Source organism: Mus caroli, unplaced genomic scaffold (genome assembly GCF_978045245.1).
Source record: "Mus caroli unplaced genomic scaffold, Mus_caroli_1 scaffold_1, whole genome shotgun sequence".
Classification (NCBI taxonomy): domain Eukaryota; kingdom Metazoa; phylum Chordata; class Mammalia; order Rodentia; family Muridae; genus Mus; species Mus caroli.
This window is the reverse complement of record NW_028227256.1, coordinates 185159004-185174838: the sequence shown is the minus strand read 5'-3', so window position 1 is coordinate 185174838 and position 15835 is coordinate 185159004. Positions and strand designations below refer to the sequence as shown.

General features: G+C 44.7%; 1 protein-coding gene across 8 annotated transcripts in view; it reads right to left on the bottom strand.

Moving 5' to 3' along the window:
* Gpatch2 (G-patch domain containing 2) overlaps positions 1 to 15835 on the bottom strand; it is a 145425-nt gene that overhangs the window by 12621 nt on the left and 116969 nt on the right. The window contains exon 10 of one of the 8 annotated variants that reach the window (XM_085843685.1): positions 9206 to 13182. The exons of 6 other annotated variants lie outside the window; for them this stretch is intronic. In XM_085843685.1, the coding sequence (XP_085699811.1) occupies positions 13101 to 13182 (82 nt within the window). In that variant the 3' untranslated portion in view covers positions 9206 to 13100. One more of the 8 variants, XM_085843689.1, reaches the window with a different exon arrangement.

The window sequence follows — 15835 nt, the reverse complement described above, 5'->3', positions numbered from 1 at the left end:
TTCCTTAGGCAAGTATTAGTCTTCTGTTTGGAAATGAGGTCTTTTGTTGCTGGCCTGGCGTCCCAAGAGTGTGTCTCAGCCTGTGTAGCACCAGGACCATGGTCACGTGCTGCCAGGCCCTGCTCTTCCTTCGGGATGTTAAAGCCATGTCTGCGCGCGCGTTGAACCGCTCTACTGACTGAGCTGCTCTCCCGGCTCTGCTCTCCCGAGTTTCACTCCACTGCTATCAGGGTTTACCTTCTCCCGAGCCTACACAGAAAACCTCAGCTACAGTGCAGGGATGCAACCTCAGCTACAGGGCAGGGATGCAACCTCAGCTACAGTGCAGGGATGCCTGCTGAAGACGAGAGGAAGAGATCATCCTGAAAACACAAAAATGCTGGAAACTGGTTTTATTTGTTTTTTAGTGTGTACCCGTGGTCTCGCTCTTTGTGTTTGTGTGTGTGTGTGCACACACGTGCGCATATTTGTGAGGAAGCAGCGGTCAACGTCTGGTGTCCTTAGCATTCTCCACGTGACTCGAAGGGCACCTGCCTTCCTGTCCTGACGCTGAGCTTAGACCTGAGACAGCATGTTCGAATTCTTCCCTGGTGTTAGGAAAAGGAACTCAGTTCTTTAACCACATGCAGCCATCACTTTACCCCCCTCCTGAGCATTTGCCCTGACTATAGTACTGCTGGCTTCTACATAACACTGTTCTTGAAATAGTTGTTCACAGCCCAAGCACTTAAAGGTGTTAATTTCATCTTTAGAACTTCATTTTTCACACTATTCAAAATTTATTAGCAAGGTCCACTCTAAAGACTGTGGGAGACAGACTTCAAGAATGCCACCCTCTTCTAAAACTTGAGAATCTTTACAGAGAGCACAATGCCATCTTTACTCAACAATGCTGCCCACCCAGTCCAAGCACACAGTGGGGGAAATAACTGCACACAGAGACTACAGTCAGAGGCAATGCGCTTGGCAGCCTAAGATCTGAGCCAGAAGGAAGAAGTCCATCGGACAGCGAGTGCCATGCACGTGGGGAGATCTGGGCTGCTGATAAGCAGGAATATGACCAGCAGGCTGATCCGAGGCTGGCCCCTCTCCTACCTCATTTCAGACAAGGGTGGTGGGGCAACTACAAACTGCTTGGTCTGTTATTCAGGTGTCACTGCTAATGTAAAACACGGCAGTTATGATTTTAATTTAAAACCAATGAATGTCTCAAAGGCAGCCTCGTGACTTTAGTCTACCTGAGCTGTTTGTCTTTGCACAGCACAAGGCTGAGAGCAAGTTAGTTCCTTTTGGAGGAGGAGGGAAAGGCACTGGGGCATTTTAAAGACAACACAATATCCGATGAACACATCTAAAGTTAAAATATTATATTATCCTTTGGTAAGGCCCTGTCTAAAAACTGCCAGTGCCTAGCGCAGTGAATCTGTGCCAGCGGCAGACTGCCTGGAAGAGGAGATGGGAGGGTGGCTCAAGGCTCTGCTCAGCATCCACAGGTCAGTACCGGGAGCTAGGCATGAGTCTGTGCTGCAGTCTAGACTCTCCTGTCATCTAAGCAGACAAAGGGACAAGTCTGCTTGGATTTCTCTGTTGAGAACAACTGGAGACGAGGCTTCCTACAGTAGTCTACTAACCACAAGGAGACCCGAGTTCTGGGGGGCCTTTCACTTTTCTTACCCTGTTTAAATAACCTGTGTGTGACTTTCCCTATTGTTTACTGCCAGCCAGCCTCTCAGATGGCTTCAGTGTAGGAAACTGAATATCTTATCATCTGGAGGGAAGAAAAAGTAATCTACAACAACAACACCCAAAACAAGACTATGATGGCGAACCCCACAGAGAAGCACCTTGCCGGAGAGGACAGTGTGGCTTTGACAGGGTTGACAGCACCGAGGCAGGCCACGTCAAACACAATAATACTACAGGCAAGACAACAGGAACTTGTCTCCTTGATGCATGCATTTACAAAGAGAGGCTTTTCGGAGCATCAGGCCTTGCAAAGCTGCCCCCTGGATACAATGTGCTCCCAAGGCCTAGGACAAGTTACAGAGAGAAGACAAGCAGATGTGACCACGGCCGCAGCATTTGGCAAGAATGCTCACTGTCAGCTGGGACAATATCTGCCTGGACAGGGCATCAGCTGCACACAAGTGAGCCGGGTCTGCGGTGTCACTGCAGGAGTGCCCGGGTGGCAGAGGGACGGACAGCGCTGCGAACCACAACCCCGTGTGACCATCCCTCTCTAGATTCGCACGGCCCTCCCTCCCCCTTACCCTCTGTCAGTATGTCTCCCCAGATTACACTGAACAGACGGGTGGGCTCAGCCCTGCTTCCTCTGCTTCCTATGCACACAAGTGTAAGGAACCTTCAAGCAATACTTTAATAGGACAAGGACTCAAATCCCTTTTTCCCAGTGTTTTCTTTTAAAGCATCCCCTTGTCCTCTCCACCCCCTTCCCCTTCCTATGTGTACTTGCACGTATAGTTCAGGGGTTGGTGTCCCTCTCAAAGGCTCTCCACTAAGTCAGGCTCACCTGAGCTGCCCATTTCAGTCTGACTAGGCAGCTTGCTTTAGGAATCTCCTGTCCCCACCTCCCAAGAGCTAGGATTATAGACCTGGGTTATATGTGGGTGTCGAGGAGTCCAAGTTCTTGTCCTCACAATGGTGTGCAAGCCCTTGATCTACTGAGCCTCTTCTGTCTCAGTTCTCCTAGGACACAGATAGCAAGTCTCCATTTGGAATTGTTAGTCTTGGCCTTCTCTCTCAAACTTTTATCACTTGGTTTCCCATTCTGCCTCATCCCACAGCAAGCCTCCTTGACTAAGTCATGTTTTAGGTCAGTACCTTGAAGTGGGTGCCCAGCCGCAGTGACAGGCCTCAGCTATCCTTGCACTACCACCTCACTGAGATGTTTCCCACATCTTAGATCCTTCAGAAACAGGACATTTAAAATAACAATTATCTTGTTGTAGTTGTTGTTTCTTGGTAAACAGGAAAGACTGTTTCTTCTTTAGCATTCGGCTCTGCTTGCTTCACCTATATAACAGTACATTAGAACAAAACACCCATGTTTATCTCAGACGTAAATGCTCACAAGCCCTTGGGTCTGAAATCTACTGGCTCTCAGGTGAGCTCACTACCATGGTTTTCTCTTGGTCAAGATTCCATGCCATAGGCCTGTCATGCTTTCTGCTATGGTGTATTCTGCACATCATGAAAAGCCTGGCTTGGTGATGGACACCTGTGACAACCAGAGGTGTAGCATCCACAGTCTGGAAGAACAGTCTTACTACTGCCGCATCGTTATGCTGTGCGACACTGGGAGTGGCTTCTATAGCAGGGCAGCACTCACTGGAGGGCCTGAGGTCGCGGATGAGCACACTCACATTTGGAGGGAAGAGCTACCTTCACCTACAGGGACTACCATGCAAGTATGTGCTCTATGCCTGTCTGGTTCCTATAGAGCCTCTCTAGTTGCTTACCAAGGCTCCGTGTTGGTGTGAACTTTAGCGCAGAAACAGTCTACTTACTCCCCAAATTGCCTTCACTTGGAGAGCTGGTTCTTTCTCGCTCACGGTTCACTCGGGGACATGAGGGCCATTTTCCTCTTCTCTCGAGTGTTCTGAGCCCATGTCTCTGCAGATTCTTTCCCTCTATATCTACATCGGTGTGGCACGTCTGTCATTACACTTAGCAGAGACGGCAGCCTCCAGTTGTTTTCAGATCAGAAGGATCTGTCAGTTGACCATGAAAAACAACTCCAGGCTGACAGCCATGTCTAACTCTCGGAACCTAGCAAGCTGCTGTGGGTGAAATCAAACCTCTGGGAGGGTGTACCCTCACCACTGCAAAGAAACGGGAATCTTAAAGAAGTGTTTCTCCAACGGTGATTGCAATTCACTGGAATGCATTCAATAACTAACAAATCTTCAACCTTTCTTAGATGCTAACCAAAGTGCAGAGCGAGACAGACCACATTCTCTGAAGCCAGCTCTGTAATTTCCTTGATGACTGGGCTGTGATACCCTGGCTTCGGACTGAGCACTGCTTTGGTTTTATGCCCTGTCCAGTGACTCTGGCCACACAGAGGAATGACAGTCATGATGGTGTCAGAAGTGGACTTGCCCAGTAAGTAAAAAAGCAAAGGGAAACAAACTGACACACTGTTTGAATAACAGACAGAATGTTGGGAACTTGTGAAAATGTGACCAGATCTTTGCTACTGAGTCATACTACCGTGTGAAAACACACTTAACTGAATCTTGAGTAAACTGCTTACTAGTGAAACTCTACTAGAGTCAACTGACTTGCCACCTCTCTTACATGGCCTTTTGGATTCCTGCTGCAGAAATTGCTCATTCTTTAGAAAATAAAAGGGGGGGGGGTCTTCTAGTTTAAGCTACGGTTATCAAGGCATGGGCTAATGTTCAGCATAGACTATATGCCATAAAGGCAGTGGGAACCACATCTGATTTATTGAAGAATATTTCCTTCAGCAAGTGCATCCTTGATAATATCATATGCTTATAAAATAGTAATTGAATGAAATTTAACTAGTCATGCCCACAGCTTACAAGAGTTTTCTCTTATATACCATTTATACTTTTATTGATTCTAACTTCACTAACTCTAAGTCCTTCCTTACAGTATGGTGAGTGTCTTAGGCTATGAGGTATAATGCCTTGTGTTCAGGTCAGCAGTGTTAGAATACATACCTGCACCCTAATGCTACGGTGTTGCCTCTTTTGAATGATCCTGCATCTGAGTGTAGGGCTGTGGACAGAAAGCTTTCAGTCTTCTCACTCAATGCCCTTGAGATACTCAGAAAGCTAGAGCGTCAGTTTACTCTTCCGTGTTGTTTTAACACTGAAATATTTGAATCAATTTCCCTTATAACTTCTCTAATCCAGGTCTGTTACTCACTGCATTCAAAAAACTTGTTTTCTTTCTTTTTTTAAAAACATTTATTTATTTTTACTAGGTATTTTCTTCATTTACATTTCAAATGCTATCCCAAAAGTCCCCAAGACCACACATATCCCCCCCCCACCCCCGCTATCCTACCCACCCACTCCCACTTCTTGGCCCTGGCGTTCCCCCGTACTGGTACTGAGGCATATAAAGTTTGCAAGACCAAGGGGCCTCTCTTCCCAATGATGGCCGACTAGGCCGTCTTCTGACACATATGCAGCTAGAGACACGAGCTCTGGGGGGTACTGGTTATTTTCAATGCTCATGAAGAAAAATACCATGCTACAAGAACCATTTTCAAATACAAATCTTTTTTTCTCCTTTGTCCTGCATGCAGTACTTCTGGCAGACATATACAGCTGTCTTTTTTTTTTTTTTTAAATCTTAGATATTTCATGTTAGATGATCAGTCATCCAAAGAGTTGTAATTTTATGTTTTCATGTTTTTGGACACACATAGCAATTTTAATGGTCTTTAAGGTGTTAATGCAGAAGACTAAGAAGGTTTCCATAAAAACAAGATGTAAGGTTTTGGGAAGTAGGCAGGTTAACTGCCAATGACCATCCACCTCCCACCCCCAACACACACACACACACAATGGTGGGGACTGAGCCCAGGGCCACACACATTATAAGCATGCGCCGTCTACAACAGACCTGCATCCCCAGCTCAAGAGAATTGACTTCCCAGGGATTAGAAATACGCTTTGATAAACTACCTACCACTGGCTTAGGAACACTGTTCAGTCCTTTCCCTGTGTCTTCATCTGGAACGGGGACGACCAGAAGATCTGCTGCCCAGGGCTAAGTTTAAAGCAAGGGCAATTCAAACACACCATCAACACTCAGCCTTTCAGCTGTGTGAGAAGTCGGCTGTGATGGCGCAGGCCTCGTCGCCTAGCAGTACGGGGGCTGAGAATACAGGGTCTCAGGCTGCACTACACAAGAAGACCCCACACAAGAAGACCCCATCTAAGAAAAAAAAGAAAGGGGGATTTCTTTTTTAAGCGAGGAAACATTTTGTCAGTTCTGTATTCATTCATCCCTCCCTCCCAGTCAGTGTGTACAGCGTTTAGGATTGCAAGCCCAAACAGCCAAGGAGCCAAGTTCAATCTTTGCTTCTGTGCTGTCTTAGGCAATGCTCAACACTCTGGCACCTGGCTTTCCTTCTCAGGAAAACAGAGAGGATAAGAAAGCAAATCTCAGAAGGCTGGCACGCACAACAGTGGTGTGGTTTTGAGACTGCTAGTTGGTATGTCATAGAAAATAAATACTTCTACGTGCTTGAGATGGAATATCTTTAATGCTGTTCAAAACCAGATATATGAAAACTGACAAAGGCAAGCCCACAGGACACCATGCTCTGAATTTGAGCTAGAACTATCCGTACGCACCACACTTTCTACCAGGAACAAATGAAAAGAGAAGAAAAGAGAAATACTAATTGGTTTCCAGAAAAGACCCCGACTCAAAACTATGCCCTGGTAATCTAAATGGTTTCCATATGGAAACCGCAAAGCTTGTGGTAAAGGAACACTGGAGTCAATGGAGTGGCTGCCTCAAGTGGGCCGACTCGGCAACCATTCGGATAACACTTGATGGACAGAGACACACCGCTGTCTAAAACAACAAATTCTGCTCTGAGAGGAAGGGCCTGCACCAAGCCTTCACCAGGCCTTCTCTACATCATCTACACCACAAAGAAGTAACCCCAGATGGGCAACCAAACCAAACCAAACCAAGAGCACTGCCACCATTCCAGTGAGAAACACAAAGAGCTTAATAAATGACAACACACAATGTGTCCCTTTGACAAACAGAATGCCACAAAAGAGGAACCTGGAGATTGGCTTACTAGATCTAAATGCCAGTTACAAGGGCAAAGAGGACAGAGGAGCTCGCCTAATGGAGGCTCCTCCCAGAGGACTGGGCTATTCACATGACCATCATCTTGATTCCTTCTGTTTTGTGTATTCAGATTTTAATTACCAAGTTCATGCCAAAAGACAGAAAACAAAAATAACTGAGCTCTTTCCAAAACCTTGTCAGTTTGGGTCCAATCTGATGTTTTCAACAACAACAGAACAAGTTTTAAAAAAACAGGATATGTATGGAAGGAAAATTCGTTAAGTGTAAGGAAATTTAAGGCATTAAAGAATAAAATCAGCAGAGAAATGTGTGACTGGGATGTATATTCACACGTGCTAATGAATTACTTTACTGTTAAAGTCAACATGATGGTGTTACTATGACTTTGTCAGAAGCTGCCAAATAATTTGATCAGTCAATCGATGGATGACCTAAACATCAGGCAAGTGCAAGTGGGCAACTCACGGAAGATGCGTTTAACATCTGCAGTCATCAGAAACACGCAAACGGGATCTTCACTGAGCCCTGGCTTGCTCCAATCAGAATGGCTGTCAGGAAGAAACACACGGAGCAAATGCTGGCAGAAACAGAAATCAGCATAAATTCCTCAAAACTACTAAACTACAAAAACTACTCCTGAGGACACACACAAAGGAATCCAAGTCATCACACCCCACGGGATGTGTGTATATGTATGTACACACACATACTCACACACACATACATGCATACACACACTCACACACACACACACACTCACACACACACACTCACACACATACACACACACACACACACACACACACACACACACACATACACACACACACACGTGTGCAGTGTCATCCACAAAGCCAGACAATGGCAGCAGCCTCTCTATCCAGAGGAGGAGGGAGTACAATGGGGTGGTAATGAAGAGTAGAAATGACAGAAATGCAGGACAATAGACCTAGGCCCCCACCCCACCCCACCAGAGAGCACGAGCAGCTATATTTAAAAAGACAGGAACGTAGGAGCAAGATCATTTGGAAGGAGTAGAGCAGCCAGCAAGAGGCTTAAGGGTTAGAGTAGCAAAAGGTACTAGGGTGAATATAACGTTCGTGAAACACATGTATGGAAATGCCCCAAGAAAGTTAGAAGTGGCATAGTCAGGGTGTCTGTGTCTAGCAGACAGGATTTGCAGCTGGTGAGAAGACACATGAGATTAGCATGTGCACGCACACTTGCTAATGAGTTACCGCGACTGTTAAGGTACGTGTGATGATGTACTAGCATCTCCTCCTAGCCAGCATTTGCTGTCTGCCACCTGTCTTCTTCCTGACAGCCATTCTGATTGGAGGACGAGGGAATGAATTCTACGGAAGTTTTGATTTACACATTTCTGATGGCAAAAGCTGTTGAACACGCTCTGGAGTGCCGGCCACTTGTACTTTCCAGGTGCACTTCCTGTTTGATCCATTATCCCTCGCATACACCGATACTTATCTAAGAGAGGCCGAGCTAGCTGACTGGCAGATATGAGCTTCGGCTTTCCGTAGCATTCTTCCACATAAACATTCTTCACGGTAACGCACTGAAATCACTTAGCCCTCAAGCCCCACCTTATCTTCTGGTTCTCACGTTTCCAAGTTTGCAAATATGGACTCACTAGAGCCCCTTTCAGGCTCAGTAAAGCAGATCGTTCACAATTTTTAAGGACTGAATTTGAAATTCAGTTAAGCTATCCATGAGGCTTCCTGTGCCCTCTAGTCTAGGAGCCTATACTACAGCCTGCTGTTAAAACAAACCTCTAGTCTAGGAGCCTATACTACAGCCTGCTGTTAAACCTTGAAACCCCTTATCTGAGCTCTGCTGTCCTTAGGACGGAGAATGGACTGCTTCGCTCCACCTTTCTAATTAGTACTTTAAGCATATGCTCAGCATTTCCCTCTAAATGTTTGCCTTTTCCCCAAGCTCGGATACAGCTGGCCAAGATTGGAATGCCAGAAAACATTTAAATATCAACATCTGCTGAATTATGTTAATTTAGTGTAATATAATTGGGCATGAGTTGGAATTGAGCATTAATATATGAAATAAAGAAAGGTAAACTCCCATCTGTAGCCTGGTACACAAACGAAATCAATGTGGAATGACAAAAGTGTTTATTCCCAGAGAGAAAGGGAAGAGAAAGAAAAGAAACTACTGGATATAAAACACTTTGATTAAAAAGCAAACCAACAACTATGTAAATAAGTTTCATATTACTTCTACATTTATTTTGTATTTATCTAATAGTTGAAAAATGGTTAAAGTGATAATTAAGTGCTTAATATTTGAATTTTTATATATTATTAAGTAAAACATTTTAATTACAGATACATGGGCATTAAAATTTATACTGCTGGATAATTCCTGTTCTATTGTGATCCAGTTGGTCTGATTTAGATTACACACACATGACAGCACTGCAAACTGCAGGCATTTTCCAGGTGGCAGATGAATGTAGTAGGTGGGCATATTGAAATGAACTTGTCCACAGGCTCAACTTCTCCAGACCGTTAACTGACATAGGCCTTCATGTTGACTTATGCTTATTCTGGAGTAGGAAAGATACAAACTATCAAAGCAGCCATATTCCCAGCGACTCGCCATTAAAGAATTAGGGCTGGTGCTTGCCTGGGGAAGTATTTTGGCATAGGAACACACTGCATCAGCATCCCCAAATGCTCTGTAATGAAGTGACAACTCGGGCTGCAGGAGTGACACAGCCTTGAGATGCGACTCTGCAGGTGCACCTTAATCATTTCCTAGGGGACCCATCTCTGGGAGCTAAAGGTTAGATCTGTGTCGGTGGCCACTTAATCACTGGGCCAATTTGGAGAGTGCCAACTGTGAAACAGACACCTGTCCTTAAGGAGATGGGACTTCACACCATAAATTTCTTTCAGTTAAGGGTCGCAGGAACAGCTCACACATGCTAACAATTTTCCATCATTAGTGACCACAGCCACATCCAAAAGGCATCCCTGGGGACACAGCCTGTGCACATGTCTAGGCATCTGAAAACATCTAGTTCATCTGTGGGAGAAAAAGGTTACCACGTGATTAGAGCTACGCTGAGAGAGGGGAAGTGCAGTTTTAGAGTTTTATTTACTACACAAGGACACAAAACATAGTTCCAGTTGGTAAGCTTGCTCATTCTCTATGGGTCCCTCAGATCCAACCAAAACACAACAGTTCAACATTCAAATTGGCTAATTTATTTGGTATAATCATAACTTAAAATAACCCTCTCCAGTCATTCATTTAAAATCTTGGCAAGGAAGGTTAGAATTTCAGGATGCAAAGGACAGGAGCCACGAGCACTGGCAATTTGCGCACAGTGTGGTTTTATAAAATACAGTAATTTGGTCGTAGAGTGTAGAATGGGAAAATTAAACCCCTTAAAAGCCATTTTATGTCGCGTATGTGGGAAGCTCCCAATTATTCTGCTCTAACTATCTCTAGCCCTTGAAGTTATTCAAATGCTCTTTTTAATTAGGACACATATATAATTAAATGTATTCCAATTAAACAAATATGGAATGCATACATTCTAATTAAAGTGAACATGTGACTATTTTCTATGAGTTTGGTCATGCACACATAAGAATGAATGGAAATCACTTTGAGAGGGTTTTTCTCAGACGGGCTGAGCAAATCTGTTTACAACAAATACAGTCTTCCCCTAGTTTTCAATTTGGGAAGAAAGGTTATACAGGACGATAACATTTTAAAGTCAGTGTTTAAAGGTGGTCCCAAGTCACTCTCTGGACATATAAAATGTCAACTAGCTAACTAGCATAACTTGTTTTAAAAATATAGCATTAAATAGTGACAACTCCAGTGTGACGAGGACAGGTCTGTTTAAAATGCTAATATTCTAAGAGGATGGCTGTGTCTCTTTGGACATAGGGAGAGTGGCAGTTGGTTTTGCTGATATATAGAACGTTTGTGGATGTTTGTTTGAAAGGCAACATTACACACGCATGCACACCCCTCACACACAGTTCGACATCCTCACATAGTCTCTCACCAGCAGCCCTCCCCCCATTTATTAACAGCTGCTTAGAGCTGTAGTCGTTAATACTTTCATTTATTTTTGGCAAAGCTGCAAAATGACAAATAGTTTTGTATCTGTTACAAATTAGGTTTCCTTTCCAAAGGACAAACAGCAGCATGGGAAGACTGAGCACGCGGCATCCTTGAACATCTTTGGAGCTTTAGAAGATCAAATAAAGAGCAGCTGTAATTCTGTCCCATCTGTGGCAACACGGTGACAGTCGTCGTCGCGTAGAAGGAGTGCGGCCGAGCTGGTGCAGACAGGAGGCTCTTCTTACTTTGAGGGGTGGCAGTCATGAGCCAGCGTAGGAAACGGGAGCGTATTACGAGGTCTACAGTTTCTCAGATGAAATCTACCGTCTTCTATTTTTAATACACTTATATTTTAATCTACTAACTGGGTAAGAGGATAGCAAAGACTCACCCTCTCCATTTTATTTTGAATAGATCATGTAAGAAGTCAGAGCACAGAATATGTAAGGTCATCAAATCATTCAATGAGAACTAAGTGAACATGTACTGTTAGGAATAAAGTAAAAAGATATTGTGGAGATTAGCAGACTAAATACTATCAGCAAAAAATATATTTTTAGTTGATTTCAAATAATACGTTAATTAGGTATTTTTTTTCTAGGTGCTTGTTACGAGTACATGCCAAAACCTAAACTTTCTAATGAAGAGGGGAAAATCCCGTCTCATTACCAAAGTCTGCAGGAAGGAAGGGAAACATCTTGATATAAAGGGAATTACCAACCTGAGCTGCCACAAGCTCTCAAGCTGGTACATGGCTTCTCATGGCAGAAGACACCAGACAGCAGTGTAAAGCTCTGGGAGAGAGAGCAATCTTCCCAGGATGACACAGGACAGAGTCTCAGGCACCCCGCATGCCCGTGAAAGTGGCTTTCGATCTGGGGGAGTGAGGCTGGAGATTTTCTCTGATTCTACTCAGAAATTCTTACAGAATTAGGGACATACTTAACTGTAACTTTAAATCACGGATGGTGTGGGAAAAGACAAGTGATTTTTAAAGACACAAATCTGTCACAGAAATGCTGACTATAAGATGGTAACACGGAGGGCATTTCTCCACAGGCCTTCACCGATACAGGTTCCTCCCCTTTGCAGATTACAGTTGAAGGGACTGGGAGCAGAAACATCCTCATGAGGAAAGACTGGCTGAATGATCCTCTGGAAACAGGATATGTTCTGAGACGTTGCCCCAACTGAACCTTGTCCTTGAGGAATGTAAGCTTGGGTCACTGCCTCTTAGGATCCCTCAGCTGTGCCTCAAGTGTGGAACAGCAGGGACTCCATTTGTCTCAGACATCTTTCCTGAGCTTGGGGGATCAGCTCAAAATGAATGCTGCTTCTTTAAGGTCTTGCTGTCCATTCACAAGCAATAAAGTGCTTCAGATAGCGTTGTGAACACGTTCTGTCTCACTGGTCACAGATAAGGAGGTACCCAGGCCAGACTCTGAAATAGGCTGAGCACAGAAGCTTTAGAGGCTGAAGCGAGGTGGCTCTAAGTTCCAAAGAGATGCAGGTACTTGCAGAGATCCTGTCTCAAAACAGCAAAACAAAAGCCCTGGGTGCCCTGCTCAAGGATTTAGTTTTGTTTTCACTTCAACAGACACATGTCTCAACAAACGTCATGTCTGCTAATTAGTAAGATCGGAAAGTGATAAGAAGTCCTAAAAGTAACATTTAAATGTGCTTTTATTCAACTATTTTGAAAGTTTCATTTTCTTGAGTTTTTACTTATAAGATTTTGAGATTTGTAAAAATAATCAAGTGGCACAAAAACTCTCATGAAACATCCTCATGACACATCAGACAAGAACACGATACAACTAGGGTGAAGACTCAGGGCAGGACAGACAACGCTGAGCCAATGCAAGAGGGAACAGAATGCAAAACTCCAGTGAAGGCTGAGCACACCAAGCACCTGAGCACAGTGCTCAGCCTGAGCCGGCTGCGCCCAGGAGCTTAGCTCGAGGGTGCGGGCAGCTCACAGCACACTTGTGACTGTCTCCAGGACAAAGTAACCCCTCTGTTGCAAAGGAAAACCCAGGTCCTATGTCCTCGTGGATGAGAAGAATCAAGTAGCGAGAAGCACAGCGAAGGAACACTGGAGCACGGTGAGCTACAACCACGGGAGGGTAGAATCCCCGGGAAACCAGTCATATGAGCACTTGAGGGGGATGCTGTGAGGAACACTTCCTCACCCACCGCTGGGACACATCTGTGGTGTGGTATGGCGCTCTGAGAAACAATAGGAAACAACAAACTGACAGGCACATTAGAGGAACACCATCAACGATATTGACGATCAGTAAATCTATAATTTAATTTACAGTAGGTACTAATGCGACCTGTTGTCATTTTATTAGTGGCCACTGGGATATGACAGGATGACACATTATGATGAGCACGGCTGCTGTCAGTACGCAGGACAGGGATGTCTGAAGCACTGAGGGAAGGTAAGAAACCCACAAGGCCAGCACCTCAAGGAGCACGGACACAGGACAGCTCGCAGAACAGAGCACAAATCTCCTTAGAGAAATGACTGAAGCCGGGGTGGTACTCCATGCCTCAAGTCCCAAAATTAAAGATGCCAAGGTACAGGGAACATTGTGAGTTTGAGGCCATCCTGCCCTACCGTGTGGGGCCCTCTCAAAGGCAGACAGCGAGGGACTGAAACTGTTAGTTTTTTTTTTTAATGTGTGTTTAAAGGAGATTTTACCTACTGTCTTTTTCAGTTCTTTGTTAGGCACAGCAGCTTCTTGTGCTGGGAGAGGACAATACTGACATGCTCAGCAGTGTAAAGAGCACAGAATATGAAGCAGAGCGAAGCCAAGGGAGACGCAGGAGCCTGAAGCAGAGATGCAGAACCTTGCACCGAATGCCCTTAGTAGCATGGGTAAATATGTGAGCAAAACTCTCTACAAAGATTCCTACCATTTCTCCAAGGTGCCCGGGCCCAAGCTGTAACTTCACAGCACTTGGCTGTGTGTTCAGAGCATCTCTGAACAAAGCCCACTTCAGCAGCTCAGCCTTGACTCACACCTGTGAGTTTATGCTTCTGGACCTGCTTGGGACATTCTGGGAGTAAATGGCCCCACAATGCAATGACTCACTCGATCCATTGCAGTTCTGTTCTCTAGCCTTTATGGTTTTCCCTAAGTTGAAAAAGGCAAGTGCAGTCACTCATCCAAAAGGGTTAAGAAAAGTCAAGATAATATTAAAATCCTACGGCAGTAAACGGGCTTCAGGAGAGGAATGCAGAATACTATGTATGAATTGGAAGGTAAAGGATTTTCACGTTGCATTTAACAAAGATTGAGAACAAAATGTAAGCTCCAATCTCTCCTTGCACTTATGCTCACTTTTCCACGCTGCCCTGCACTTTCACATTAGTGATCAGAAGATCCAGCACAGTCACTAATCAAGACAAAGAACCGATATGAGACGATGCTCATGGAGAGATGTCTGGAGACAGGAGTATACAAGTCAAAAAAATTCTTCTGAAGATCTGTGTTATAATATTGAGAAAATTGCCCACCAGTGCTTCAAGAAGTCAGTCTGTTTGTATTTATTCCTGTTGTATAGGTGTGCAGATAAGACCATTGTGTACCTGTAACATAGACATGTCATGTATGTATGTGAGAGAGAAAGACAATGCAAGAGGGGAAGGGAAGAGGAGGGCTTACACAGAGAACTAAGGGTTCTCTGATATGGAGATAATGGCGGCAAGGAATGTAATTACCCAAAACCCGAAGAGGGTGGCGGGCATGGACATGAAACCCGGAGGTAGCTCAGTTCCAGGAGAGCCCATGGACGTGGCAGAAATACAGGGGTCTGCAGACACACAACCTCCCAGAGTTAACAACCCTTTCTTTCCCAGAGAGCTCAAGGGAAACAGTGCCATGGAGCAGAAACATGAAAGGGATGGGAGCCCACAGAGCCTCCCCTCTGACTCTGTAGTGGTGCTGAGAATGGAGGCCAGGGCTCTCCTATACAGACACGCTCTACTGAGGGCTAACCTCCAAGGCCCGCTAGGTACTCTCAGTCAAGTTTGTTTATTTCCTTTTGGCTGGTGGCACACCTTGCTACCCTCACAGGGTGTGGGCAGAGCTGGTCTCAGGCCTCATGAGGTCTCACTCCCACTCTTCTTCCACAGACTCAGCTTTAACTTTCTGAGAAATTCTTACTAAGCCCGAGGTATGATGGCTAATTTTGCCTCAGCCAATCAGCTTTAGCTTTTTAGTGGACCAGAAGGACTGAAGAACTTGTCCCAACTGTGGGATTCCTGCTGGGGGCTGTTATAGAAAGCTGGTCCTCTTGGTCTTGAACTTTGCACTAGTTCCTTCTCTGCTGTGCTAAGCACCCCAGCAAAAACCTGAAGAGAAGGGGTTCCTTTAGATAACAAGTCCAGGGTACCGCCCATCAGTACCGATAAGTCAAGGCAGTAGGAACCTGCAGCAACTGGTAATGTCACGTCCACAGTCGGAGCAGAGAAGGATGCACTAATTAATGCATGCACACTGTGCGCTATCCACTTGCTTCTTTTTCATACAGTAAGGTTCTAAGCCAAGAGCTGCTAGTGTCTACTTTCAGTTAATAGTCTACAATTCACATCATCAAGATAACCACCATGCTCACACACGACACTCTCGTCCCAAGTGAGTTGACAGCGTGCTAAGTTGATTTGGCAGTCATTCTGATCACTGTTCAGTCAAGAGAGACAGAGCTTTTGTGATCTAAGTAAAAACGAAATCCTCAGGAGTACCAGATACAAACTTGAAAACATACTGTCAAAAGGAAACTGCAAAAAGAAAAGAAGATAAAACAGGAAACTTAGGTAACTTCACATGAAAAAGAACCTAACTGTATATATATATATATATTTTTTTTT